The following is a 27949-nucleotide window of genomic DNA, read 5'->3' on the forward strand; positions in this document are numbered from 1 at the left end:
CAAACTCTCACAAGATTATTTTGATACTAAAGAAAGCTTAAGAACAAGACGGTTTTCAGGAAAGTTCTGAATCATCTTTATTATTTCTGATCAGACTGATGAATACTTAATTTTGATGGACATCAGAGTTAATATTTTTGAGAAGTGTGAATAATGTCAATATGCTTTTCATGTCTGGGATCATTTGGGTTTAAAAACATTTAAAAACTCTTTTAAAATAGATAAATATGCCTATAGCGACCTCGCAGGAACAATAGAGAGGCTCAATTTATTTCCTCCATTATTCCTGACTGGTCAGTGACCTGTATTAAACCTTTAATGTTACCTGCACCCATAATCACAGTGTGTTCCTCAACACCATTGCATTGTAGCCCAGTTTTTACGACAGTTGCGTGTCGACGGCAAAGAAGGTGCGTCGAAATGACGTGGTTGCGTAGGCGGAAGTTGGCTGAGCACGAAACAAACGCGGTAGCAAACATGCAACATCTTTAGTTTAGACTTTAGAGCTTTTATGAGAAATTTTAGCGGTATTCTGAGAAAACTCGACTGAACCGTGAAAGAACAACGAGGGGTGAAGGTTTGTACACACTGCCGACAGCATTTAGCGTATTTAAACGGTGACATGCTTTGAGCGTGTGTTGGAGATGAGCGAGGCTGGAAGCTAATTTCTATGCGCTGATGTCCTGCAGGCGTGCAGCCGGCATGTCCACAAGTTATCCCACCCCGGTTTACTCCCATGCTGGACGAGGAGACTTCCAAGATGTTTACGAGCCGGCGGAGGACTCTTTCCTGTTGATTGACGCCCTGGAAAAGGACGCCGAGAGACTGCAGCGACTACGGTGAGACATGTTGGTGAAAGTAACACAATACATGTATTAAATATACATTCGAGTGTTTCCAGCAACTGGCAACTGTTTTGTTAATCGTTTCAGTCATTTTTCATGCCAAATGACTTCATGGTTTCAGCTTCACATGTGTGAGAATTGATTGATTGAATTTTGAGCATTGAAAATGTGTAATAAATAAATATGTCCATGAGATGAAATGCTGAACTAAGTAATTATGATAATAATAATAATAACTTTATTTATAAAATCATGTTCCCAAAGTGCTTAATAATCAGTTAACATCAGAAACTACACATACACAAGAGCAACATAGAAAGTAAATATCGGCAATTGATTGACGAAATGTATGATACTGAACATTTAAAAACAGAGAGGAAAAAGGACGGGGAAAATATGACAATAAATGTGGGAAAATGATCATTTAAAACCGACAAGATGAGTGATTTAAAAGAGCTTCATTTCCCCGGGCAAGGCGTTCCAGAGCCGAGGAGCCTTGACTGCAAATCCCGGTCACGTTCAGTGTTTGACCTCGACTTCGGAAAGACCAGGAGGTCTCCACCTGAGGATCTTCGGCTGCGGGGTGGCTCATATGGGGTGAAGAACTCTGTTACGTGTGCTGGGCCCAGTCTATGCTTTGAAATCATAAAATGAGTTCTAAAACGAACAAGCAGCTACTGGAGGGAGGCTTAGATAGGTGTGATGCATGGCCGGAGCTGCCACTGAGGTCCCCGACGTCCGTACCTCTGTATTTTTTCCTAAGGTTTATATAAAAACAAAGTCATGTCATAATTATTGCTGTTGCGCTGCAAAGATATTCTATCACAGCCGACATCCCACTTTCTCCTGATCGCTTGCGTCATTGCGTGTTTGTGTATGCGTATAGGAGCGTAAATGATTGGGGGAGTGAGAGCTCTGGACATTAATACAAGATCTTTGATCAACGCGGAAGTTTTTGGGCCATGTCAACAAACAAGGCAGACAGCTGAATGCTGCGGGCCGAGAGAGGGGGGACTTTACGGCGGGATTGCTTGTAGTTCAGAGTCTGGATGGGGATGAAGAAGTGAAGGTGTCGCGCTGTGTGAATTTACTGGTGAATTTACCCAGTGTAAACATATGTAAACGGAATTGCTGCTCAGAGAATGAGTTATAAAGTGAAATGAGTTATAAATATATGAATATTTAAATACTTAATGTGCTATCCCTCACCCCTGTGACCGCTTAGGTGACTAGTTGTTTAAATGCTTCTTTCACTAGTTCACACCACAAATACCACAAATACTATTTGGTAAATAAGCTAAATTACAGCCATTTCTACAGCTGAAGTGCATGTAGGACATCGTATTGTCCACTAGGTGTCGCCATCGTGCTCCACGTAACGCATAATGAGGAACATGTTCCCAGAGGACAGGTGTTGCTGGACGGAGGAGCGCATATTTATTATTATTATTACCATTATTATTATCTGCATATTTTGTAAATAAACCAGATTTCCTTTCCTGGTGATTAAGACTTGTCTTATCTTACTTGTGTTGTGCATTTATTTAATATTAATATTTAGTTGAATGACATTTAATATAAACATGTAACTTGGGCTCTGAGTAATTGTAACAGTACCCCACTGGAAACAGCTCATCTGTTTTTGCTACCCGCACCGCATTTTTCCTGTAGATCAGTGAAATATGATCTCAGTCTTTAAATGTGGCTTTTGCTTTCCTATTTCCAGCCCCTGCGTTTGCGTGGAGGTGGGCAGCGGCTCAGGAGTGGTGTCGGCATTTCTGGCATCAGTAGTTGGACCTTCAGCTTTATATCTGTGAGTGACTTATTGAAAAAAAGTAACATTTTCTACATGTGCAGCTTGTTAAAAAGGAAAAAGAGATCCTTAGTCATATATATAAATGTATGAATATGTGCATGTGTGTCTTTCAGTTGCACTGATGTGAATCCTGCAGCAGCACAGTGCACAGCGATGACGGCCTCCTGTAACAGCGTTTCACTGCAGCCCATCATCACGTCCCTGGTGAGTTTCACATTCATGTTTAGGTATTCAGGTGCTTTATATGTTAGAACTGCAATTCAACAGGTTCTCCTTTGCTTCCTTTAGGTGGAGTGTCTTCTGTCCCGCTTAACTGGGAAAGTGGATGTTCTTCTGTTCAACCCTCCCTATGTAGTCACACCTTCAGAAGAGGTAAGCCAGCTCTGTGCAGCAGGTTATCTAGAGTGGAGGAGCATATTGGCAACGTGCACTTCTCTTCTAGGTTGGCAGCACAGGTATAGAGGCGGCCTGGGCCGGAGGGAGGCGAGGACGAGAGGTGACGGACAGACTTCTCCCCGTGGTAGCGCAGTTGCTGTCCAGCGAAGGGTTATTTTACCTGATTACCATTGCTGAGAACGATCCCGGTGAGTTCACCGATGCCTCTGAAATGATTTTCAGTGCAGAAAATATTCTCAGCAACAAGTTCAGTCATTTTTCCTTTTCCTCACCAGAGGACATCGTCTGTTTACTGGGCCAGCACGGCTTGAAGGGGGAGTCGTTCTTGTCTACCAGAGCTGGAAACGAGAGGCTGTCTGTCCTGCGCTTCCAAAAAAGGTACCGCAACACTTTTGTTCTCTTCATTACAGGGTACAGCATTTTGTCTAAGACCCAATAGTTAACCCACAGGAGAAAAATGTTCTGCAGAGCAAATTGGCTCATTCAAACGTCTGATTTGCTCCTAATGATGCATCTGTGAAGATTCTTAGTTGTCCAAGTCACGGTGATGCATGTAGAGAGGAATAAAGGCAACACGACTCGACCGCAGATCTTTGAAGGCGTTTCTTCCAAAATCAAGCCCAGTTGCCTTTACTGAACTCTTTGCGGATCTCCAGATGTCGTGGCTAACTGGCATCTTTAAAACAGAAATGTCATAAAAAACAACTGCTTGTATTGATCCAGGCAGGTTTAATGAACACTTACTGTTGTACAGACACTCAGAAGGTCATAATTATGCTAACATACTCCATCAGGACACACACAAGTTGAAATGCTGCCACTCCTTAAGCTCTTATGATAAGGTCCAAGCTTCCCATTTTGCAAACTTAACGGTCAGACAGCAGAAAGTTAATATCTTCACTTTAGCTGATGCGTTTAAAGGTTTTCTAGTCAGCAGTCTGCTTTTTTAACTGTTTCTTCCACATTGGAAAGCCAGTTGTAAGTAACACGTAATTTGTTCTTCCAGGTGACGTGGTTGTCGGTGCTCGGCTCGCCTGATTCTGTCAGACAGGCTCTCCTCCCCGTCGCCGCCACGCAGAGGCACCGCCTCCTGCACGACGATGGCTCCCACATCCACCTGTTCTTAGACACGAAGACCATGACACTGCGTGACTCGCTAAGGTACTGGCACTGGTACTAGCATAACAACAATGTAGTCGTAACATCATAACAGTGTTATGTCGTGATGTTATAGGTTACATTGATACATAGCAATAATAACGTGAATATTGTTGCTATATAACAAGTACACAGACCAGCATTGACTTGCAACAGACTTTCATTCGTGTAAACGCTCTCAGCAATGTCTTTGTAATATGATGATTGCGTGTACATCAAGAAGAGAGAAATTTGAGCTGAACGCCTCGCATTGATAACAAGCTGTTGGGCAGATGTGTTTACCACATTCATCATCGTACTTTAGCCTGTTAACATGCTGACATTTGCTAACTGTACAGCTGAGACTGATGGGAATATCAACATTACTGAAGATCTGATTCGTTTTGTGGAGAAAATTCATCTGAATAAAATTTCACACCACTCCAGCTGATGGTGCGGCTAAAAATAGTTTCAGTTTGTAAAATCTAAAAAAAAAAGAGAGGATTAAGAGCACATTTCTGTTCCCCTTAACGCCAAAAAGGTGATTCACCAACAGTCCAAAGGGATCAGGGCAGCTGTAGCTGAGGTCAGCCCGAGGACGCAGAGAGACGGCAAATATGGCGTTAAGATAACAGCAGCTCACACAGGATCTTTTCTGAACGATAGATGCACCCATATGAGAATAAACACACCATGTATCTCATATACCTGCCATTACTTCTGAGCCAAATTTTGATCCGGTTTAGGATTCTTATTTTTTGGCCAATCCACCAAAGCCAAGATTGAGTTGAGGTTTTAATCTTTTCATTTGATTCTTATTTGTCCCAAATGATGACAAACAAAATATTTTTAGTCCTGTTTTCTATCAACAATATGACTGTTGACAGACAGTGACAAACCTAGCAGGTTCTCCCCCAAAAACAGGATCATGGTCTTAAAGTCCGAGCTTCAGTTTGGTCCCCACTGTGCCTGTCCCAGACACTGGGATCGGGTCTACAAAACCTGCTGCCTTAAGGTCAAACAGAACCAGCAGAGCGTCACAGGACGCATTACAGCCTGCTGAAACAAAACCCGAGTTACAGTCATGGATGTTGTTTCATCCAGTCTCTGTAATTTGAATATTGAACTTAGTTCTGCCCCACAAACAAAATGACTGCGTTTACATTTGCAATTTATAATTATTTTATTTCTTCGTGAGAAAAAGTCATTTCAGTCAGCTGCTTTATACAAGGAAATACTCTCCCACTGTGTGTGTGTGTGTGCCTGACCGCAGAGTGTTTAATCATTATTTGGACAAAGTATTTTCTGGCTCAGTGTTAAGTTTCTGAGTATGGCGTTAGCAGGGCAGGACTTTACTTGGCCAGAGGCTTGATTGTGTCCAGTCAATTTAATTCACTGTGTGTATGATTTTTATGGTATTAATACATAATATTTTATATAATTATTCTAATTTCACACATTTTTGTACGTGTAATAAATGTGGAAGACTGTCCTGCTGAAAACTGGCCTGAAAAAAGGTATAAATAAAATATTAAATGTGTGGACATCACTGACATAGAAAACGGCCCTAAAATTGCATTCATTGATTCAATTTTTGCAACAAAGTGCACATTTGTTATTTGTTTTATTTGTTTACTTTTTGACTAACCTGCACTGCTGTAATGTGCTACTGGATGCTTTAATTTCCCTCGGGATCAATAAAGTATCTATCAATCTATCTATCTATGTATTTAGTAAAGGAAAACATTGCACTGGGTAACAGCAGATTCAAAAGGAGGAAGATTTGGGGAATTTCAAACAAATGCAGGTGGACATCTCTCAGACAATAAATACAAATTAAATTCAGGGTTCACAAGAACAGTTCAATTGCAGAAATGTTTACACAAGCCTGATGAAGCTTTTCAGAAGCCTCAAAAAACTGATTGTGGTCGGCATCAGCCCTGCACACAGCACACCTGGAACACCAGAGAAACAAAGCACAGGTTCATTCATCTGACAATACAGACTCATTGCACTGATTGTTTATTTGGCCAGTATGTTTGCAGTTTTGTTTACGTTACTTGTTTGGTGGATTTCCACACTTTTGACGAAGCAGTTAAGCTAAAAATAACCGACGAGGGGTCTCAGTTTACCGTCAGAGCCCGCTGATGTCTCAGCATCTCCTGTCCGACCAAAGATTATTGAGTCGGAAAGACCCCTCACTCTGTGGCTTTTTTCGTTTTATTGTTTTTGTCCTTTAATCTGTTTACTTCATAATTTTATGATTTGCTTTATTCGGATGCCTCTATGAACATAGATTTTGAAAGGTGCCCTTTAAATAAAGGTTATCGCTATTGCTGTTAATATGCATTTTTTGGACTCCGTTCACACTTTCTTAAAATCTTGGTGCTAAACTGGGATTCTAATTTTTTTTGACTGAGTGACGCATCTTTTCAACACAAACGATCTTCGGCCACACACGCCCAGCCTCAGCACCAGCTCATCCTTTCTCCACGGGGTTGCTCGCCCGTAGTGCGCACCACCGTTACAAGAAGCCGTGAGAGGGATGAGGCCTTCGTGATCCGGACAAACACTGCTTGGATCGTCGTTCTCTTCCTTCCGAGCTCGTCTCTCGCGGTTCGGTATGTCTTTGAGCCTGCTCCCCCTCTCGCCATGCCCGCTGCTGAACGCTACCCGCCGCCGCTGCCGCTGCTGCTCCTCCTGCCGTCGTTGATTTTGATTTCCTGCCTGGATGGGGCGGTGAGAGCAGCGGAGGAGGAGGAGGGCGGCGGCCTGCCCTCCTCCTCACCCGGGGACAATGGCCTCACCGTCGCGGTCGGAGACCCGGGGCGATCCGTCGGCCCCTCAGCTCTGATAGCAGGTGAACAGAAAAGCGGGCTCTGCTCGAGTCTGTCATTGTTAGAGAAAATGAAAATTGGCTCTCAGGGAGGAAACTGTGTGATTCATGAATGAGGTAGCCGAGCAGCGCATCCTGTCAGGCTGTTGTTGTTCAGTTCAACGCGAGATGATAATCAATTACTGTATTGCTGTTAAGGACCTCCACATCAGAATTAGATTTGCTGCAGTTTTATTGAGCGAATGCTGTAAGTATGCATTCAGTGTCACACTTTGGAGCAGCCTGTCTTACAACATGCTGCATTCTGCTAGTAAGTGGGGGGAAAAAGTGGAGTTTTTAGTGAAAATGAGGAGACGCTAGCATCTAAAGTCTGCACTTTCAGCTCTCTCCAAACCCTACATGAAGCTATTTGTCTAAATGATCGGCTATTCTTATTGATAAGCTACTGGATGTAATTCACAGGTAGCCAGGCCAGCAGACTAATCGGATTAAGGTGTATAATGAGAAGGTGTGAGGGATTAGGGTTTTTATCTTTTAGTTCTGAGCAGGTGCTGTATTCATGGGGAGCATTGTAATCCTGCGCTGCTCTGCTCACAGAGAAGGTGAGGCTCTGTTTATATCTGCTGTGGGCATGGATGGTGGGTTGACATCGTGTAAACCACCCAAAACACGCTCAGTCCATCCACCTGTGCCCAAACAAGAACATTAGATTACGGTTTAAACCCCACTGGATATATAAATGCATTGTGATCAAAAGACTTAAAAAGGCTGAAAACTCGAGATGGAAGTGAAGCTTTGGAGAGAAATATGGCCCTGCAGTGTAGCTTCTCCTCTCTCTCTCGCTTGGTTTTGATGCATTTTTCATTCTCCCACCGATTTGCCTGCCTCATGACTTTTTCATGATGAGGGAAAGGTTACCAAGCACTGCTGAGAGGAAGTGGCGGAGGCTCGCCTGGCATGATGACACAACACGTGCTGAGACGTGTGCTCCCACATAGAAAAGCTTGGGTTTCTTACACAACTCCAACACCAACAGGATGTTTATAATACGTTTAGGTGATAAAAGACGGGAACGAATACAGTAGTGTTTACAATTTAACAGACATTTGGTTTAGCAGAAAGGGACACAAGGGGACATTTTAAAAGTGTAAATCCGGTGACGTTTCTCTCCAGAGACCCAGTTCGCCCTGAAGGTCCTGGTGAGGGACATGGTGACCCGTCAGCCGCTGCTGGGCGCCTCGGTGGATGTTTACGTGAACCACACCCTGATGAGCTCTGCCCAGACGGGCGAGAGAGGCGAGGTTTTGCTCTGGGTCACGTACAGCCCGGTCCTCAGTCTCACTTTGCTTGGCCACATGCAGGGTTACATGTCCAGCCCGCTGCCCTGGAGCACCGCCAAGAGACCGAGTGAGTAACACCCCCTGCGAAAACTTTTTAGACCTGTGCTCGCGAGTGTGCTCTCTTATCTTACAGAAACATGTAGGATGAAATTTTACATTTGGTTGGCATTAGAAACTTTTTTCTTCATGTACTGCGTGACAGTTTGTTTACTCCCATGTAATTATTGGTAATTATTGATGTGGTGTCATCTGCGAGCATCCAAGAAGCCTGGGAATGTCAGCATGACCAGACCCCCCCCCCCCTTGAAGGATTTCCCAACAAGGATCGATCTGAGCATGAAGAACAAGCACAGTTAAAGCATTTAGCTGATAATCTCACTCAGAAAAAAAGATGCTTTTTACAGATATGCACTGTTTTAGCTGTGTTAATGAAAGAAAAACAAAAACATTATGATGAAAAATGTCTACTTTTTAGCCATTTGTCAGCCTTATTTTCAGTAATACCAGCCAACGTGTTCACACAACTGCATTATTCACACTCATTACAGATTGATGAAGTGTCTGCCACAAAGTACAACTTGTCACTGAGGTTTGTTCTTGATGAGGGGATGTAATATTCGCCGTCAGGTGTAACTGAACACTGTGTCCTCTAGTTGTTTTATTGACCGTCTCCGCAGCAGCGTGGAGAGTCCAGAGCTCGGGAGGAACATAACCCTGCCTCAGCAAACTGTCTTTGTCCTGCACCGAGTCCAATGCAAGGGGGCGGGGGGTGGGGGCTCGACAGCCACACTGATCTCATGTTAGTGTGAATAAGAAGGGGCCCGATTCTCGCTCTTTTGTCTGTGCTCCCACTTCCTCTTTCTGGTCTGAGTCAGAAGCAGGGAGGTGGTGTTTTAGAGCAGAGGTGGAGCAGGGGTAGAAAATAGAGGAGGGGGGGGGTATTGAAGAATTTCATCTGTTGAGACCCGCTTTGCTCTGCATCATGTGAGGCGCCTCCCTTTTGTGCTGCTGAGCCAGACAGCTGAACCCTAAAAAGAGGCTTTTGACGTTCTACGGCCCTCTGCTGGTGGCATCACAGGCCTGCAGGACACATTAAATAACCATTACGTCCAAAAAAAACGAGAATGATTTAGGGGGTGGAGAGACTGTTCTCATTCCTGTTATTTGTTAACACCTTTTCTCTGAAATAGCTGAAAAATAAAATCAGTATTTGTATTTTACTGATGACATTTGTTGTCTTCCTGCAGTTTTCTCTGCGGTGACGCTGCTGCTGCTCCCTCACAGTCAGGGGAACATCTGGCTGTTTGAAGACTCAGTACTCATCACTGGGAAGTTACCTGGTAAAGTTTACACGCTTTCAGGAGAACCGAGTCAATTCACTGTCATTTCAATGGGCAAATCAGAACCTTATTTTATAGATGAACTTTCACTCTCATTCACTTCCTGTTTGGATTGCATTTGACATTCTTCAAATTGAAAAAATACAAAATTCGCCATCATGTATTTTTACAGACAGCTCATCCCAGCCAAAGGTTATGTTCCCCAAGAACCTCCTCACGATGTCCGATAGGAGCAACATCTCCTCAGTGACAGCATTCCTGACTGTGCCACAGCACCACCTGGCGAAAGACTGCACCAACTGCACTCCGGGCATCATCATCAGCGGCAGCAAATCAGGTGAGCCTTAAATGCAGGAGGGCCTCTTTAATGTTTAAAGCAGGCTATTCTAAATCTGAAGTGTTTTATGTTTTGGTTTGGTCTTGGAAGAAAAAGTGCTCAAATTGTGCCAATTGTGTCAAATTGTGCCAATTGTTTAAAGATCTGTTGGCCACAAACTTCAGCATTTTTATATCAAGCAGGTCTCACAGCTTGTTTTAACTAATTTATGATTATACTTTAAGGCCGTATTTAAACAACCAGAATTTCTATTACCATCTGCAGTGATCAGACGTGTCGAGCTGAAGCCGGTGGCAGCCGTCAGCGTCCTGTTGTACTCTGGTGGTGAGGAGCTCCACGTTCGAGGGCCCATTCAAATCAGCCTGCCGCTGGGACGCAGCACACGCCTCAGGGCCGCTGATACTGTGCCAGCCTGGGCCTTCAACCTAAAGACAGGTGAGAATAAAGATTACAGAGAAGCCCTTAAACTACACTACAAGAGTAAAATATGCTTAAGTGAAGATGAATACACAGAGAGATTTGGCATTTGAAAGAACAAACAGCATAACTCTCTCGCTGAAAAGAGATGGTCACAATAAGAACAGGTAAAGATGATGTTTTATGCTGTTTGAAGGTGCGTGGGAGAATCAGGGTCTGGGAATAGTGAAAACAGTTGGTGATGAGCTGGTTTGGACCTACACCGCTTCCCATCTGGGCCACTGGATTGCCTCCCCCCTTCCCTCATCAGACGGTGTGTAACTCATCCACCTTCATCAGCTCGTGCACATGACTCAGCTGACATTCGTATCAGGAAACGTTTAATGTCTGTCTGTAAATTTCACTATTTAGATTACCTGCGACATGGAAGCTCTTGGGATTTCATATCATACCACACCTACCTGTTGATGGGAATACTGGGAGGAACGCTGACAATTGTGATTGGATTTCTTTCCTTGCTGCTGTGTCACTGTGGGTAAGTAATCAGTCAAGTTGAGTTTACAGTCAATACAACATACCGTTTTTGATTTTCAACATTACTTATCATTTAACAGGAATTAATTAATTATCAATTTATTATTTTCTAAAATTGAGTCCAGGGGCTCAGTGGAAAAAAAGATTTCAGAGCATCAGTTAGGATTTAGCAGGTTTGATCAAAATCCCTGACATTTGAAGTCTAGTTTTCAGGGGGGCCTAACTTGTTAAAGATTATTCCACCAACTGTGGTTCCATACCAACTAAATGCTAACAGTGCAGGCGCTGGCAGGAAAAAACAGCAGCTTAAAATTAAAAGTGTCACATTTGTTCGAAATTAGCCTGGTAAGCAACCTTATAAAACTGCAGTCATTCCTCACTTCTTTTCCTTCCATATACAGAAAATCTCATCGAGAGCCCAGGAGGAGGACAGCACGCTTTTCCAAACTCACCGTCGTGAAGAAAGACCAAACCACCTCCACCCACATGGAAGAGGGCCTGCTGTTCCGATCAGGTGACAACAGCCTCGCTTCCTGCAGCGTCCAGTGTGAACCCTCGTCCACGCCGAGGCACAAGGCCAACTACAACATCTACGTGGAGGATCCAGGTGGTCGCCCGGCAGCTCCTTTCTATGAGAATATTCCTCCCGATCGGCTCAAAGGTTCCCAGCCGCAAGCTCACTACATCAACAGCGAAGAGGTGGCTCGGCTTCGGGAGAAGTCAGAGCAGAACAACATGAACTCTGACAACTTCTTTCAAGATAAGCTGGTTCATATCTACAACCAGCCAGTGGCTATTATTCATGCACCTGAGCTTTTCAGCGCTCAGGAGCAGCAGCTGTCAGGCTGCAAGTCTGCGACTTTCCCCCGCAATGGAGTTGAGTATGACGCTCACTCGGAGCCTGCAAGTAAAGACAACTACACCCAGACGCTACCCAAAGCCCCTCACCACCACTCCCAAGGTGGAAGCAGCCAACAGCAGAGCAGTCAAGATGAGCCCCAGCCTCTGGAGACTCCTCCCCAAGGCCAAGGCCCTAATGCCAGTGTGTGGGGACGCTACAGTAACCTCCTGGAATCTTCTGTCTCTGTGCCTGGGACTCTCAATGAGGCAGCGGGGATGGAGGCCTTCAGCGGTGGACACGGCGTACCCAGCGAGCTGCAGGGGATTTCGGAGCGCACCTTGCTCGAGCTGACCCGGGGCAAGCCCCTGTCATCTCACCCCAGAGCCTGGTTCGTCTCCTTAGACGGGAAGCCGGCCGCACAGGTTCGCCACTCCATCATTGAGCTCCAGAGCCGCCACCGTCCTCCGAGCAGCAACGACACCAGCCTGGATTCAGGAGTGGACATGAACGAGCCTCTGCAGAATCCCCGTGAGACGGAGCGCGACAGGCCTTCTGTCAGGGCCTCTTCCCTGCCGCACCACGGTCGAGGGGGGCGTTACGGTGAAGAGCAGGACCTCAGCAGTAGCGAGAGTGGCACAACGGCCACCTGTACGCCAGAGGACCCTTCTCTGAGGAACATCTTAGACGGGAGCAGCGGGGCTATTCCCAACATTCCTGAAGAGCGAGACGGGATGGACACTTCCAGCGCTCAGGAGGACAGCGAGTCCAGAGGTACACCACCTCCACGCCGCCTGAGGAAGGTGAGGGAGAAGGGGAAGACGGACAAGAGGAGTGCCAAGCACGTCCGCGAGGGGAGGCCTCTGACCAAGCGAAGTTAGAGCGTGGCTCAGTGCAAACTTCATGACAAGCTTTTGTTTTTCCCCGGATTCGAACAAACCATTTAACCCATATTTTCATCGAGTGGTGTCACATCCGCGCCGAGCCATCCAAATTAGTTTCAAGCACTCGTGCTCACACAGGCATTGTTGTTGTTGAGTTATGCGATTGTACAACTTTGCCAAAGAATGCATAAGCTAGCTCGAAAAACAAAAAACAAAAAATAGAGCAGGATATCACGTGTCACGTTGAAGCGTTATGTAGCCGCTGTTTGTGCACCATGTTTTCTCATTTTCCTGAAGATCACCAGCGAGATTCTTCACAGCAAAATGTCCGTGTGAACACGATATCCCATAGTTCCCAGTACTGGCATTATAGAGGGTGCCTTTTTACTGCCTGTGATCATTATATGTGATTACCTGCGGCACAGTATTTGTCTACATTTAGTAAAATCCGGTGAGTTTAAAGGATGGACACAGATACAGGTCTATGTGTAGTGCACTTATCCTCACCACAAATGCCTGCTGTAAATGAAATAAGATAAGAAAGCTTTCCCATTTTGCAGCTCTGACGTCTTGTTTTAGTCATCCTCCCTCATTTTAGTCCAAAAAGAGACTCTGGCGTTCATGAAAACACTCGGTTACATCATTAATAGAATGGACTGTGTCAGAAAATTTAAGTTTTCAACTCATGACACGAAATGCTCCTTTATATCGAAGTGAAAATACAGATGTACATTGTAAAGCTAAGCTGCCATTTCCAAGTAATCATACATGATTTAAAGGTTTTAAGCCTACGATTCTTTTAGAAAGCATGAAAATGATTGTGTCCCCGTGTGTATGAATATATTTTGTGTTTTGCCGTAGAGCGAACATTTCATCATCGTAGCTGGTAGTTTACTTGCTGACTGAGTCATTTCATTGTCTAGTCTTTAAAAGGACACTCAGTGATGTGCTGCCAACACTGAAAGCAGCCGCTACACTAAGGACGCCCCAGGACTGCTACACAATGATCATGGGTAGTGCTCGAGTCCAGGACTCAGACTCAAGTCCAACTTGAGCCCTAATTTTAAGGACTTGTGACTTGACTTAGACTTGAGCACTGTTGATTTGGACTTGGACTCAGACTTGTGGATTAACTGCATTTGGACTCGAGTCCTCAGGTTTTTGTTTTATTTTATGTAATATACCATAGTAATTTGGCATAAGATAATATCTATGTTAAGTTCAATATTATATAATAATTATACATTAATATATTTGGATTGGACTCGACTCTGATTTTTCTTAAATGACCTGGACTTGACTTGTACTCGAATGCTGGGAACTCGAAACTTTGGTGACTCGACTACAACACTGCGTACAAGTTTATGGGTGCCACAAGAGTTGGTAATCTTGGCACTGAAATATGTCAAAGTTTGGTTTAATGGGGTTCACTCGTGTGACTTGAGAGTGTAAAGATAGTTCAGATCATGTGAACACAACTCGCCACCGTTCACAGCCTGAGAAAGGAGTAGCTGCTGATTGGTTGGAAGGGTGCTGTTAAAATTTTAACTGCACAGCTTTGAGGTAATAATTTTATATATTCAGTAATTTTTACTTGGCGCCCCCCCATGCAGTATTATCCCCTTTTATTTTTTTTTTCTTTACAACCTGAATTTGGTGCCTTGGAGTTTTGCTTTCACTGCCTGATTCCTTCCTGGTATTGGGTATAAGGTGTTGCTTTTTTAGAACCGAGAAATGTAACCGAAGAAAGGGAGATGATTGGAAAGCTTTTTTCAATTTAAAGTTTTTAAATAATTGCTGAACATTCAGTAAACGGAGTACTCATGACTGTCACGAGGCCAATGTCGATTCACAGTCGGTCGCTCGGTCCACCGCTTTGGTCCACACTGTCATAACTCCACAACTTTTCAATCTAATTTATCTATCTTGTACTGATACCAATGGTGCACAGAGGATGATTCCTGCTGACTTTGAGTCCTTTTCCTCTAACGCCGCCACAACGTTTACATTGATGGTTTTAAATACTGTATGGATTGCCTCATGATCGTAATCAGCACGGCTTTGGTGATCCCTAAACTTCTCTACCATCTACCAAAAAAAAAAAAAAATCAGTCTGTCCAATAATTCATGACAAAATACACAAACTGCATTTCCATCAGCCTCTGCTGTCACTAGAAGCACTGGGCAAATGTTAGCATGCTTCCAAGCTGAACTAAGATGTATCTGAAAGTATTTTAGATAAAATGTAAAACTGGGTCACGTATGTCTGCGTTTTATTTCTGTCCACACTAACTGACATGGCAGCTTTTGTCTCGAGTCAGATAAAGCACACCACACTTTAACATGAGGACACAGCATTCCCACCAACCTACTCAATGTTCAGCTTGTAAATACTACAACAGTGACAACAAAACTGAATGCTGATACCACTGGTCATCCATGATAAAGTTTGGCAAAATACTCGACCACAAATACTACAAAGTGGTTCTACTAGCAATATTTGAAATCAAATTGAAAATGGAACTTTGCAGCCACAGCTTTGCCATATTTAGTCTTCCGTCATGGTACTACTGTAAAGTTTTCTCACTGAGGACTTCATTTTTGTATAAGGCTGTAGCTACACTTGTGTTCTTTTGTATGTACATAGTAAGGAACATTTTCTGTATTATGTGGCTGTGATTTAGCTTATTTTGTGCTCTCCCATCTAAAAGCAAAGTTCTGAGAGGTGCACCAGTGTGTTGACGGACAAGGGTTTTGAGCCTGTGTCATATGACTTATGTTATCAATATCATTATGATTATTACTGTTATTTTTTAGGTAAAGAGTTTCAGGGGAGTGTACAACAAGCCTGAGCTTTGTAATTTTAAATGTAGCAACAAGGTGAGCACTTAATCATTCAGTATGCTTGCAGACAAAAATACTTTCTCCTGCTAGTCATCAGCTTGAAAACACAGTATATCCCAGCTTACCCAGCAACACGAGGAGAATTCTCGACGCGCGAATCGAACCTCCTGGCACTCCCGCTGAATGTATTTGTACTGATTTTACTGTGTTCTATAGTGTGCTCCTCCTGTGTCTGCCCACTGAACCTCGTGGGCTTTTGTTTCCTCCAAACGGCACCTCTTGTGTTTACCTCTGTAATGATGGTAGTGTTACTAGTCTTGCCTTTTGTGCACTGAATAAACTTAAATGATGCCAATTAATGTTCAGAAGCGTGTCTTTTACATTTGATGATGAAGAACGTTAGCAAAGCAACACTAAAACAGTATTTCACATTTAAAGGGTTACACCCATTTATGCTTATTTATTTCCTCCACTGCAGTACAAAGGAAACAGTGCAGATAAACAACATAAAAAAGGTTTAGCTCTCCGTCTCCATCTGATTCTGCGTGTTGATCAAGACTCCAGTCATGCTCAGCTCTGAAAAGAGTCTGTTTCTATCTTTAATGGCTGCTGTTCCTGTCCTTTTGGGCAGCAGTTTAGTCCGCCTGGCAGGGGGGGCCGCTGTAGCTGCATGGTCTGACTCTGGCCTCCACAAACCTACGAAAAGGTTCAGCTGTGGTTGCTGTCTGATTTCCATCACCGCACCACACCTGCTGGGTGAAGCGGGGCTGCGTTTTGTCTCTGCCTTATTTGAGGAATGATCAGATTTGCTGAGCCGACTGACAGACGAGCTGCTTTGAGGAGTAGGACAATTTTGTCTTCTCAGAGATTCGCTTCTTCCTTCCTTCCTCACGGTGTCTGCTGTATCTGTGCACAAGCCTTTGAACCTGTCAGCCATTAACTTCTGCAGCGTGTTTACGGCTGCCGAAGAGCCTGTTAGCACCTCCAAGTTAAGAGAACCATGAGAGGACGTGACTCTGGTGTTCCAGTCCCGCAGTCCCACTCCCGGGATAAACAGGTCCTTTAAGTTATTTTCTGCTGGTTTGGCAAAGTCACTGGGAAGGCGGGAGGACTTCTTTTCAGTGGTTCTCCTCATCAGCGGGTTATAAATGACATATCCATCCAAGGGGCAGGAGTTGGACTTCTGCAGGACCACGTCCACACAGTCTGTGTGGAACTTGTCAACATGTGGGAGGGGGTGGGGGGTGAGAGAGGAGGATTCTGTCAAGTGTTTTGCATTGCATTGATTTTGTAGTTTTATAGTTAAGATTTAAAAGCTCAGCAATCTGGACTGATTCGCTTTGTACTTCTTACATTCAGAATAAAAAATGCAGTAATGAGTTGTTGGATTTGAATTATTTGGATGTAGTCAGAAATAAAAGTTATCCTTCAAGTTTCCTCTGATTTAGTTTTAATCTTTCCCCCACTTGTTTAAATTTAGGATTTTGTTTTTAGTAAATCACAATCTGAAATGATCTCATAAGCATAAACTTGTTCTTAATGACATGATTTTGATAAAGCCCTTTCACTGTGTGGGTGAAAAGTTTTACCTTGTGATGGCAGGGCAGAGTTCGGACACGCTGGCCCAGGCTGAAATCCTGCAGACAGATCCGACACTGCTGTCCCTCGTCCAACAGCCGAGACCCGGGTCTCACCCTGACCGCAGGGAGACGTCCCAGCACAGTTTCTGGGAGGGGGTCTGCGGCTACAGGGACGGTGCTCCGGAGCCAGAAGGGAAACGGTGAGTAAACATAAGCTTAGTACAAGTAAATACAGGTTCCTCTGGCTGTGTTTTGTTTTCGTGATGTTTTTATACTCCCTGTCTGAGTGACTGCTTTTAGTTTTGTAAACAGTGAGGAAATTTACTCTCAGTGATCCAACAACACACCTGTCATTTCCTGGCTGAGAGGTCACTCCTGTCCGTTCATCATCACTCAGGTGCCACATGTCCCTCCTTTTCTGTTTGAGGTTGAGTCAGAGTTTGGATTTTCTTCAGGCTGTATTCTGGGATGCTTGTTCACAAAACCACTCACAACCAGCAAAAATACATCATTTGTGCTGAGAGATTAGCTGAAGCAGTGCAAGTATGACTTCAAACCCGAATCTGAGTATCTTACTGTCCGTGAAGCGAGGGGATGCTGTGGGTGGCGGCCCTTCTCGGCGCAGTCCTCACACAGATAGAGGGAAGTGCAGACTGTGCATCTGAACAGGGATGAAAACAGGGATGAAAGAACACAAGACTGGTATTAAAGTGTTCTTTTAGCCCTAATTGAGTCATTGCTGCCTCTTGCTTACTTGAAGCATCTGCCAGTGACAGGACAGACCCGGCAGCTGTGACACTGAACTCCCAGGTGTCTGTCTGGCTTGGCTCGCTCAGCAGCAGTGAAGAGCTTTGCTGCGTTTTTCACCTGCTCCTGCAGTAGCTTCAAAGAGCAGAAGTCCTCCCTGCACAGAGGGCACTTGACTGTTTCTTCCCTTTCTGAGAGTCCCTGGTGATCCGCCCACACCTTCATGCAAGAGATGTGGACGTTGTTGCCACAGCTGAACCTGGGAGAGACGGGGACAGCGCGTGAGAGTGCCGAAAATCTGTCGGCACAAATATACATTTTCCTCATAATTCCTCTGTTTGAATGAAACGTCCTCTTCTGTGGATATCAGGAGATTTGAAACCAATTTTATAACATCCGCAAACCTGTGCCGGCGGTTTCCTCTAAACATGCTGTATGTCAACAGCTGGATGTGTTTTATGGGGAGTCGTATTTCTGCTTGGGGTCATGTTCTGGCCAGTAGTGCAACAAAAGTTGATGAGAACATCTTACACCATCCTGAAACATGACTGCACTGAAACAATAACGGCGTGAAACCCCGACCCCGGTGCAACCGCAGCCGCCTACACACCTGCAGTAAGACACGGGCTGTTTTTTCTCCAACAGCTCCTCTTGACAGATAGGACACACATCCTGGGCCTGGATCACTTTCCGGCAGACGCTTCCGGCCTCCTGGCTCATGACTGGCTGGCTCGGGGTCCTGGGAGCAGCAGGCGGGTCATTTTCCGTCCGGTGGGCTTTGGTTTGGTGTAAACCGTGGAGCACCTCCAAGATCTGCCTCTCCACAAGTCCATGCTGAAATGAATCTGGAGCAGAGTTATTTTTAGCACTGCATGTCAACAATAGCACACGTACAAGAGGGCGTCAGTGCCTGCAAACTTTACACAGCTGATGTTTCACTGCAACCTGAAATACGCACACAACATGAAACAGTGTGAAGTGAAACGCAGTCTGTTGAATCAGCACTGTGATCGTTTTGTCACTGCCCTGAAGCTAAATGTGAGGAGTAATGAAGGAAGTGTCACAAAGTGGTCAAATCAGGCCTTTAACAATTGGAAATTCCCTTTTAACAATGTAGCTGAATTCATCTGTGTCTCGAAAAAGAAATCAAAACAGCTTACACTCGTGCTCTCTGGGCAGTCTGAATTTCCGCAGTAAAACCCTGCAATGACAAAGACTAGAGGTATAATTGTGCCATTAGCAGGCTTGGGTATCACATACATCAGATTTATTTTATTAAACTTGAAAAATAAGCCAAAATAATCTAAAATTAATAGAAAAGTTTTTGTGTGTGTTACTGATACCAGCAGATGTGTTTGCATGGCTCGAGCTCCCTGGTGAACGCGGGGCACGTGCACGTATGAGGGTCGCCCAAGCACACCTGCACCACACGGACAAAAGGACACGCTGACGTAAAGATGCGAATCGCTGCACGCACCCCGAACCACAGGATGATTCACCTTAAAGTTCCTGCTCTCTCCCTCCTCTCGGAGCAGGAATCCCGTGGGGCCGAGGCCCCTCAGGAGGAATATGGTCGTGCTGAGGGCCTGGTCCTGGTGGAAACTCACTGCGTCGCTGGCTGCGATCCTCCAGGCGGCTTTCCTGAACATCGTGTCACTGCAGAATAAAGACATTCATCTGTCACCTGAAAACAATTAAAGGTAAGTGTGTTGAAAAGAGTGCTTTGGGTAAAACATCTGTGTCATGTTTGGTCAGTTTGAGCCTTGGCGACGTACTGCAGATACAACTTAAAATGGTCTCAAAAATGTCTTCGTTTTTACCTTCATTGACGTCCTTGACGCACTTAACTCGAGTATTTCCGTTTCCTTTTGATACTTTATTTACCTTAGTATTCTTAAACCATGATATTTCCACCCTGACTTGTGTCTACAGAAACCAAGGATGGTTGCTAAGGGCTTTTCGACCTGCAGAGAGCGCCGTTGCTAAGGAATAGAACGCGTCACGCTGATTGGTCCCTTTCGTTGTGCCTCAGTCACAGCAGTTAAATAAAGTAAGGACATCTTTTAGATAAAGTTCTGCATATTTCAGTTTTCAAATTAGTAGACTGGTTGACCCAACAGAACTTTTTCGTGCTGTCACTTTAATGAGTATGAGTGGTAGTATTTGCAGAAATGTAACAGCCACAGGAAACGAGCTGAGTAAAATCTATGCAGGCGCTTTGAGTAGATTTACTCCAAACAGGTATTAATAAGGTAGAATCATTAAGCTGCTTGTGATGTACACAACTCATACATTAAAGGTCAGCAGCCAGAACATTAAAATTTATTTCCTGCTTTTGTGCACACTGGTGGAAGAAGAAAACTTTAAGTACTAAAAGTAAAAGTACTCATTATGCAGGATTGCCCATTTCAGAGTCATCTGTATGAATGGATTAATTATTGATTCATTAATGATGAATCAGTCATTTATGATAAATAATTTTGATTACTTAATCTATAATAATATCAGGATTTATTAGTTTATTTATATTTTGTCTCAATAATCTAACTTTGCAAAGTAACCTAAAGCTTGAGCATAAATGCAGTGCATGATTAATACTTTAATTAAATAAGGGCTTTGTGGTGTCCATCACAGTGCGGGGATGTCCCTCCATCTGCCTCTACAAAAGCCAAGCCTGTGATGTCATCCACAGCCTCAGTCGGGTTTTCATCAGGACAGCTCAGTGTCGCCTCCGACTCTGCTGTGAAACACACACACTGAAGGACTGCTCGAGAAGAAACTGCGAAAACACTGTTGTGTTGTGTTTCATTTCCTCCGAGTGTAACAGACTGAAGGATTACTCTTCACCAAGTGAGAAACACTGAGCTGTATTGCCTTTCTCTTCCTGCGAAGGTAAGTTTCTTTAACAGTTAAAGTTTGTCAGCATGTAGACTCTGACTGCAGTTCAGGCGTAGCGCTGAAAGCAGAAAATGCTCGTTTTCAAATGTCACATTTGTGACACCTCAGGCTGTATGTCACAGCACTGAAAACAATACGGCGCACATAAAGGTTAAAATATGTGTTTATTAAAAGCATAAATGACAGAACTCGGAACTGAAATTTTGCTGTTGGCAGGGCAAAAAGTGAGGACAACCTCTCAAAAAATCAATCTAATAAATTCAACTTTTTTATTTAGTAATAAATTCTGATGTGAATACCAATAAAAAAAACAATCAAAGATTATAAAAAGCTACTTGGTGTGTGGCAACAAGAGTCAAACCCTCTTTGACTGATTGACTGTTTCTCATATTTAAACATTATACATTTACTTTTCCGCTCCAGAAAACAAGGTACTCATGCATAGGGAGGTTCTTATTAAGTGATTTCTTTAAAGCAAAGGAATGTCTCCAATAGAGCGAATACGCTCAGCCCACCTGCAGTCCTGTCACACCTAACAAGAACAGTCTGCTCTCACGGTGGACAGAAAGTGCAGAAGGATTTGTCTTACACCAACGTACTGTTAAGAAAGTAGACTTCAGAGGGTGAATCGTCGTGTTCTGGACCGAGTGGCCCGCACAGTGAGAGTCTGTAAGTGTCTCTGTTGGCCGTTAGGCAGATATACTGCACGTCTCTGGGTGTGTTCAAGAAGAGATTCATCTCATATGGTGACAAAGATTTCCTGAATTAGCAGTGTGAGGCTGATTTTAGACTTTAGACTCTTCTAGTTAAGACTCGCTGAGACTCATCAGAGACTGTTTCCTTTTTCTGTGTTGCAACTATTTCCATGCACTCAAAGCTATTGTGCAACCTCTTGGTCATGAGCATCTTCTACGATAATGAAGTCTGTTCATTGTTATATAATTACATAATAAAATATTTGGATCAGATGCAGATAAAATCTCTGCCACGTCCATATTGTTGTAAATGCGTTAAATATCCAAATGTTAAACATATCCTCTTGTTTCAGGGTCGGCGTATCTAAAAAGCAGTGTTAATCAGAAATCCTGTGGGCCAATGTTTAGCTTTTCAGAACACATGGAGCATCAAGCCTGTGCTGCCATTTTTATCTTCGTCTTACCTGATCTGTTCCTGTTTCGATTGCTTTCCTGTCAGTGGCTGCAAAGGCGTAGCTCGTCCCGACTCACTATCGTTTCCCAAAATCAAACCACAGACTGTGATTTTCTATGCTGAGCTACAGGAGACAGAAAGAGTGACAGGAACTTAAATTCAAACAGCACCACTGACAAAATCTAATGCCAGCAAAGCTTTTATTTTCACTGCTGTCACGTTGACTGTCACACCTCTTCTACCAAAGCAGGACTCATTGTCTTTAATCTGGAAAATGCGCTTCACGGCAAAATGATTTCTGCTCCTGCTAATCCATCAGGTTATTGTGAAGGAAGTGAATTTGTTTGGAAACGTGTCTCACTGATTTCATGATTTCATCCGATGTGTATTATTGAACTGCTTACATGTGTACACACAGCACATTTGAGGCATTGAAGCATTTCGTTGAGCTGGTGAAAGCATCTGTTCCCGGTCTGTAAGTGAGTTTGCAGCACATGCTCTCACTGTGTTTGCCATATTTACGACTTTTGGCTAAACCTTGGTTAAACTTGCTCAACATGCATAATAAGCATGCAGGAAGGAAGCTGTGAAAAACAGAGGAAGCAAAAGGCCAAATCTGTAACCCTGAAATCCAAAAAGGGGAGACCTGCCATTACAAATTAAATACATAAATCCAGTTTGGAGACTCAGTTGTCCTGTGATTTTGTTGACATGACTTTTGATTCAGTCAGATTAGGCAGGCTGATATTGTTTAAAACAGTTATACATTGTGCAGTCATTATATTTTAGTGTCAGCTCAAAAAGTCTAACAATAAACTGTTACTGAGTTCTAATTCAGGAACGGAAAATTCCAAAGCAATATTGACATCTGCAGGAATCAAAATGATAAGCGCTAATAAAAATGTCCTAAGTAAACAACACATTACACGCAGGAAAGGAAAGCCACCAGATGTCTTGACTTCATGTTAAAGTCTTGTGTGGGTGTGACAGAGCAGCGTTGTGAACTGGAGTTTGGTTCCAGCTCCTGTCAACACATCGTGTGTCGGATCACGTTGGCAGCAGTTGCTGCAGCTCAGGAAGCCTTTTTCTTGCGGAGCTCTGGGGGAAACTATTTGGGAGAGTGCTAACATTTTTACCTGTTCCTCCACGCCGGATAAAAATAACCTCCAGTGAAGCAGAAATAGCATTCGGACTCCGGTGTATATGAGTCCAAAAGCACCAATACCATGTGCTTCTTTGTCCAGGTGTCTGTTGTTTTATCTTATTTTATTTTATTGCACCGGAGCAGATTCCTAAGTTTAAATATGCTTTCCTTCTCTCACACATGAGCGATTGTTGTTTTTCCTCAGAATGCTGGTGGGAGTGCAGATGGATGTAAGCTGCTTCATGTTTCTCCTGCTCCTGTGTGCCCTTAATAAGGTATGAGCTGTTGTACCTAAATGCATCAAAGCTGCTCTTTTAACTGTAATGTGCGTCATGCGGTTCAGGATGCCTTGTGTCTTGTGTTTTTGTGCAGCTTCGCCACTGATTTTTAGAACATCTATTTTGTTTTGAAGCAAATTCAAAAATTATCCCAAAGCGACCAGTCTTAAATTCTGTAGTTTAAAACTGGAAATGATCACAGCTGAAGCTTGTTGTTTTGGTTTCTGTTTTTCCTGTATTTTGGCCATATGTTCTGTTTTTGATCTCCTGTTTTTGGAATATTTCCGTGAACATACAGCACTTACAAGCTCTGTCCCCTTCCTGTCATTTAAGCTCTTTATGTGACTGGCTGAATCCTCAAGTAAAGGGGCACTCCAGTGATTTTTGTATTGCACTTGCAATAACATCAGAGGACTTGTGAGAGACAGATTATAAACATAATTCAAACTTTTAGGTCTCAATATGGGTCAGACCTCCCATAATGCAACTTTAGAGTCTTTCATTATCCCGCCTGCTTAATATCCACGTCTCAGTGGCACTTGTGTCCCCCCCCCTTTAAAAACACAGTTGCTGCAGATGCAGTGTTTCACATTAAAATGATTAAAATGATCTACAGGATTCTGCAGCTTGTTTGATAGTCGCAGTCTCATGTTTGTGTATCTGTGTTTGTTTGCATGCTGAACCTCAATAACCACAGCTGCTTGTGGCTGCAAGCCCTGAGGATGATTACCAGGAGCATCTGAATCATCGGGGCGAGCACCACGCGACACGGAACCAAATCGCCATGGCCCAGTACGAATGTTTCCAGCGGATTGTGAAAGAATCCCACCGCAAAACAAAAACAGCAGGTGAGAAGGTGACCTCAGAAAGGCCTCTGAGGGCTCAGTGGAAGAAGATTGCATGATTGTGTTTTCCATCCCGTTGCAGCACATTACTGTGTGTGTGCCCTTTGTTGTCAGCAGGGCTCGAGTGCAACACAACGTGGGACGGCTGGCTGTGCTGGGATGAAACGGAAGCCGGCGTGACAGCAGAGCAGAGCTGTCCGGACTATTATAATGATTTTGACCCTCATGGTAAATTTCTTTGCCACTTGTGATTTATAGCAATTCAGTAACGTATTAATCATCACTAACTTTATGTTTTAGTGTTCATGTTGATTGGCAAAAAGTCAATTTCTTATCTTTGGGTGGTGCATCAGGAAACCATTTGGTTAGCGTTCTTATTGTGATTTCTTGTTCACAAAAATCCCAAATGACCTGTTATGCTTCATTTCAAATTTCTTAACAGCCGTGGCCTCCAAAGTCTGCTCAGACACGGGCGAGTGGGGACGTCACCCGGAGAGCAACAGGACATGGACGAACTTCACAAACTGCAAAGCCAACACCACACATCACGGCACAGTAAGGAAGGATAAAGACAACTCAAAAATAAAGATCTGCATTAGTTTTGACTGCAAAGTTGTATTCATTTTTGTTTTCCTGCAGGCTGCAATGACTCACTTCTACTTGGTTATGATCGGCCATGGCCTGTCGCTGGTGTCATTGCTCATATCATTAGGAATATTCTTTCATTTCAAGTAAGCGTGGTTCCTTTTTTTTTAATTTTTAAATGACAAAAGCTTTGGATTTTTTGGTCACATATCTGAAAATTAAACAGTTTAACAGTTGCCAGATTGTAAAATGTGAGAGCATGTGTCTTATGTGTGTCTCCTCAGGAGTCTGAGCTGCCAGAGGATAACGCTCCACAAAAACCTCTTCCTCTCATTCGTACTGAACTCAGTCATCACCGTCGTCTGGCTTACGACGGTGGTGAAGAAGCAGGGCCACACGTACAACGACTCTGTGAGCCCTTCCTGCATTTTATGTTGAATCTGCTCTGCATTTTAAATTTTAATTACAGCCATGCTGCAACTCACTTTGCTTCTTCCTTCTAGGGCAGCTGTAAGCTGCTCATGTTCGTCCACCTGTATCTGCTGAGCTGTAACTACTTCTGGATGCTTTGTGAGGGCATCTACCTGCACACTCTGATTGTTGTGGCAGTGTTTGCAGAAAAGCAACATCTCATGTGGTATTATCTCCTGGGTTGGGGTAAGCTAAGGTTTCTGTCTGTATTTGAGTATGAACATTTTACTTCCTTTCGCTTGAATCTCATGATTGTTCTGATTTGATTTTTCAGGTTTTCCACTCGTGCCAGCAGTCATTCATTCAATCGCACGCCACTGCTACTACAATGACAAGTGAGTCTTCTCATGCCTCCACACACGACCATTTCTAAAGATGTATTTGTACCCAAGTCAGGTGCATCCATGCTGATCTGTCCTGATGCATGCGTCCACAGATGTTGGGTCAGCTCAGACACTTCCTTGCTGTACATTATCCACGGCCCAGTCTGCGCCGCATTAGTGGTAAGCACTGAACCCTTGTGGGTTCAAGAGTTTTGGTTTAAATCAATTTCCATTCCATTTGCTTCATATCATTCATTCACTTTACATGATTTAATTGAATCTGAGGTTTGAGTGGTGGCTTAAAGGTCTTGGGCCCAGCTAGCTTTTCACCCAACAGCAGACACATATGCTGTGAGATGACCACAATTCAGACACATTTTTTATGCTACAAATCGTGTTCGCTTTTCCACTTTAATTCCAGGTTAATCTTTTCTTCCTGCTGAACATCGTTCGTGTTCTCATCACCAAGCTACGGGTGACACATCAGGCCGAGTCCAGCCTCTACATGAGGGCTGTGAGAGCCACCCTCATCCTCATTCCTCTGCTCGGCATTCAGTTTGTCCTGGTCCCCTACAAGCCCCATGACCACTGGGTCTTAGAGATCTACCTGTACGTCATGGAAATCCTCATGCACTACCAGGTCAGTATATCCATATCCAAAGCAGCCAATAAAAACTGTTCTGCTGCACAAAAACATTCTAAAAACCAATGTGTTTTACCCAATAAAAATCACCGGTCCATCATATTAAAAGTGCACCTGTCGGTACAGATTTCTTGCATAACATATCAATAATTTTGCAGTGGTGCTTGCAAATATTACAAATATTTCTAGAATAAGCGCATGAACATGTGCACATCGTAAACTGTTTTTTGCAGGCTCTTGTGCAGCTGTTTGAGTTTAAAGGATTTCCTATGTGGTCTGTTTTTCTCACATTGTTTTTCACACGCAGGGTCTCTTGGTTTCTACAATATTCTGCTTCTTCAACGGGGAGGTGAGTCACAAGCCTGGTTCAGCAGATTGTTGCTGCTGGTGTCTCTCACTTCAAACTCAGTACAAACAATCCTTCACTTGCAGTTTTCCCAAAGGTTCTCCTTGTGTCTCCTCTTGCAGGTTCAGAGCGTTCTGCGGAGACACTGGAATCAGCAGCGGATGCAGTTCGCCGGCACATTTGCCAACGCCGATTTCTTCCGCTCGGCCTCCTACGTGGCGTCGTCTCTCACAGAGGTCCACCGCTGCTACAGCATCGAAAGCCACACCGAGCACATGAATGGCAAGAGCTACTCAGACATATTCAGATCGGACAGCCCATTCGTGTGAAGGTGGACCTCGAAGTTCAGCACTTGTGGTTCTGCGCTCAGTCATTACGTTGATCTCTCCCAAGATGGACCAAGGTCGAGGTCAGTGCTTTCTTGGAGTTACGCTACTGTTCACGGCAACTGAGCGCAAACTTTTCTTACATTTGACGTTTTATTTTCCATCTCCCAGCCAGAAAACCTCCTTTTTTGACTTTTTCCCGCGAATTATACCAAAACAGACAGAGACTAAAGACACTGTTTTGCCATCATTAGTAACATCCCACAAATATTTACGGAGGCTGTTTTCAAAAAAAAAGGAAGACTCCGCAAATCAACAAGCCTCGATGCAAGTCTTAAAACCAAGGAGTCGATACTTTTTTTTTTTTAAACGTGTGGAATAAACTTGAAGAGCTTTGTGAACCACAAGCTGTTCTTTTGAGCCGACTGTTACGATCTTGCAGAGAGAGACTTTTTTTTTCTGGGCATTTGGAGGATATTGATGTAATTTAAAGGTAGTTATCAGTGAGGGTGTGTTGAAAAGCAAATGCAAGAACCTCCTCTCAGAATTTAGCTGTTGGCACATGACTCTGTTGCAGTGCTTCGTTAATGTGGCAGAGCCGGAGCCTTGTGGGAGTTAGCCCCGTGGCTAACCTGAACAGCGAAGAAGGAGGAGGTTAAAAAAAATGTGCTTAGCTTCCTTAAATTCTTTGCTTTCAGGAAAATTAGGGAATGAAATGTTATGCTTTCTGTGGTTGGGACCACACAGAACTATGCATGTAAAATATAAAAAAGTAAAAACTAGAAAAAAAAGTAAAAGAAATAAACAGGCAGTTTGTTTTCCTAAATGCCATTCCTGCTTTAGCCGCTTTTGAATAAAATGCCTGCAGCTCAGGTGAATTAGAGCTTAATATTTATCTGTTATTTCCTTTAGCCAAGTTAAAAATCAAATAAGGAGTTTCACAATAAAAAGTCAGAAACATAAGCTTACATTGTCTTATCATGTCTGGCTTGATGCTAGCTGTATTATCTCTTAAGTTAATGCTCCTGTTTTTGGTTCACATCTGATTAT

General features: G+C 43.7%; 4 protein-coding genes across 8 annotated transcripts; 3 read left to right on the plus strand and 1 right to left on the minus strand.

Moving 5' to 3' along the window:
• The first annotated feature begins 395 nt into the window (after nt 1-395).
• On the plus strand, nt 396-17298 carry n6amt1 (N-6 adenine-specific DNA methyltransferase 1). Of its 4 annotated transcripts, XR_006842598.1 has the most exons (8): nt 584-839; nt 2572-2658; nt 2775-2865; nt 2950-3033; nt 3104-3245; nt 3333-3435; nt 4064-4218; nt 17167-17298. XR_006842598.1 is itself a non-coding variant. In XM_046381920.1 (7 exons), exons 2-7 carry the CDS (start codon nt 703-705, stop codon nt 3494-3496), a joined length of 705 nt encoding a protein of 234 aa, XP_046237876.1. In that variant the 5' UTR covers nt 396-577; nt 690-702; the 3' UTR covers nt 3497-3511. The 4 variants fall into 4 exon arrangements, 3 of the variants coding, with proteins under 3 accessions (XP_046237876.1, XP_046237877.1, XP_046237875.1); XM_046381920.1 differs by lacking the exons at nt 4064-4218; nt 17167-17298 and adding an exon at nt 396-577 and having other exon boundaries at nt 690-839; nt 3333-3511; XM_046381921.1 differs by lacking the exon at nt 17167-17298 and having other exon boundaries at nt 4064-5911.
• On the plus strand, nt 6045-14888 carry LOC124055275 (protein FAM171B). Its single transcript, XM_046381913.1, has 8 exons — nt 6045-7054; nt 8204-8437; nt 9618-9710; nt 9883-10047; nt 10312-10482; nt 10661-10777; nt 10876-10999; nt 11400-14888. The coding sequence occupies exons 1-8, from the start codon at nt 6847-6849 to the stop codon at nt 12715-12717; spliced, it is 2430 nt and encodes an 809-aa protein (XP_046237869.1). The 5' UTR covers nt 6045-6846; the 3' UTR covers nt 12718-14888.
• zswim2 (zinc finger, SWIM-type containing 2) lies at nt 15989-19564 on the minus strand. Its single transcript, XM_046381923.1, has 9 exons — nt 19391-19564; nt 19235-19311; nt 19052-19092; nt 18502-18736; nt 17899-18150; nt 17721-17805; nt 17492-17562; nt 17154-17322; nt 15989-16780 (listed from the first exon to the last, which is right to left on the minus strand). The coding sequence occupies exons 1-9, from the start codon at nt 19562-19564 to the stop codon at nt 16082-16084; spliced, it is 1803 nt and encodes a 600-aa protein (XP_046237879.1). The 3' UTR covers nt 15989-16081.
• calcrlb (calcitonin receptor-like b) lies at nt 19450-27116 on the plus strand. 2 transcript variants are annotated; one of them, XM_046381916.1, is made up of 15 exons: nt 19450-19591; nt 19824-19941; nt 20526-20783; nt 23288-23357; nt 24058-24208; nt 24320-24433; nt 24648-24760; nt 24845-24936; nt 25075-25201; nt 25294-25447; nt 25536-25596; nt 25698-25764; nt 26006-26224; nt 26535-26576; nt 26696-27116. In XM_046381916.1, exons 4-15 carry the CDS (start codon nt 23289-23291, stop codon nt 26900-26902), a joined length of 1416 nt encoding a protein of 471 aa, XP_046237872.1. In that variant the 5' UTR covers nt 19450-19591; nt 19824-19941; nt 20526-20783; nt 23288; the 3' UTR covers nt 26903-27116. The 2 variants fall into 2 exon arrangements, with proteins under 2 accessions (XP_046237872.1, XP_046237873.1); XM_046381917.1 differs by having other exon boundaries at nt 24323-24433.
• The last annotated feature ends 833 nt before the right edge of the window (nt 27117-27949 follow it).

The sequence above is a fragment of the Scatophagus argus genome, chromosome 24 (assembly GCF_020382885.2).
Source record: "Scatophagus argus isolate fScaArg1 chromosome 24, fScaArg1.pri, whole genome shotgun sequence".
Lineage (NCBI taxonomy): Eukaryota > Metazoa > Chordata > Actinopteri > Scatophagidae > Scatophagus > Scatophagus argus.

Bases quoted from the DNA above. Each gene is read 5' to 3' on its own strand.
- n6amt1 (XM_046381919.1), top strand. From the start codon at position 679: ATGTCCTGCAGGCGTGCAGCCGGCATGTCCACAAGTTATCCCACCCCG. The intron at 840-2,571 runs GTGAGACATGTT...TCCTATTTCCAG, and splicing joins GAGAGACTGCAGCGACTACG to CCCCTGCGTTTGCGTGGAGG. The intron at 2,659-2,774 runs GTGAGTGACTTA...TGTGTCTTTCAG, and splicing joins GGACCTTCAGCTTTATATCT to TTGCACTGATGTGAATCCTG.
- LOC124055275 (XM_046381913.1), top strand. From the start codon at position 6,847: ATGCCCGCTGCTGAACGCTACCCGCCGCCGCTGCCGCTGCTGCTCCTC. The intron at 8,438-9,617 runs GTGAGTAACACC...GTCTTCCTGCAG, and splicing joins GAGCACCGCCAAGAGACCGA to TTTTCTCTGCGGTGACGCTG. The intron at 10,778-10,875 runs GTGTGTAACTCA...TTCACTATTTAG, and splicing joins CCCCCTTCCCTCATCAGACG to ATTACCTGCGACATGGAAGC.
- zswim2 (XM_046381923.1), bottom strand. From the start codon at position 19,564: ATGTCTTTATTCTGCAGTGACACGATGTTCAGGAAAGCCGCCTGGAGG. The intron at 19,312-19,390 runs GTGAATCATCCT...CGTGTGGTGCAG, and splicing joins GAGAGAGCAGGAACTTTAAG to GTGTGCTTGGGCGACCCTCA. The intron at 17,563-17,720 runs GTAAGATACTCA...AACCTCAAACAG, and splicing joins ATCCCCTCGCTTCACGGACA to AAAAGGAGGGACATGTGGCA.
- calcrlb (XM_046381916.1), top strand. From the start codon at position 23,289: ATGCTGGTGGGAGTGCAGATGGATGTAAGCTGCTTCATGTTTCTCCTG. The intron at 25,202-25,293 runs GTGAGCCCTTCC...TCTTCCTTCTAG, and splicing joins GCCACACGTACAACGACTCT to GGCAGCTGTAAGCTGCTCAT. The intron at 25,597-25,697 runs GTGAGTCTTCTC...ATGCGTCCACAG, and splicing joins CACTGCTACTACAATGACAA to ATGTTGGGTCAGCTCAGACA.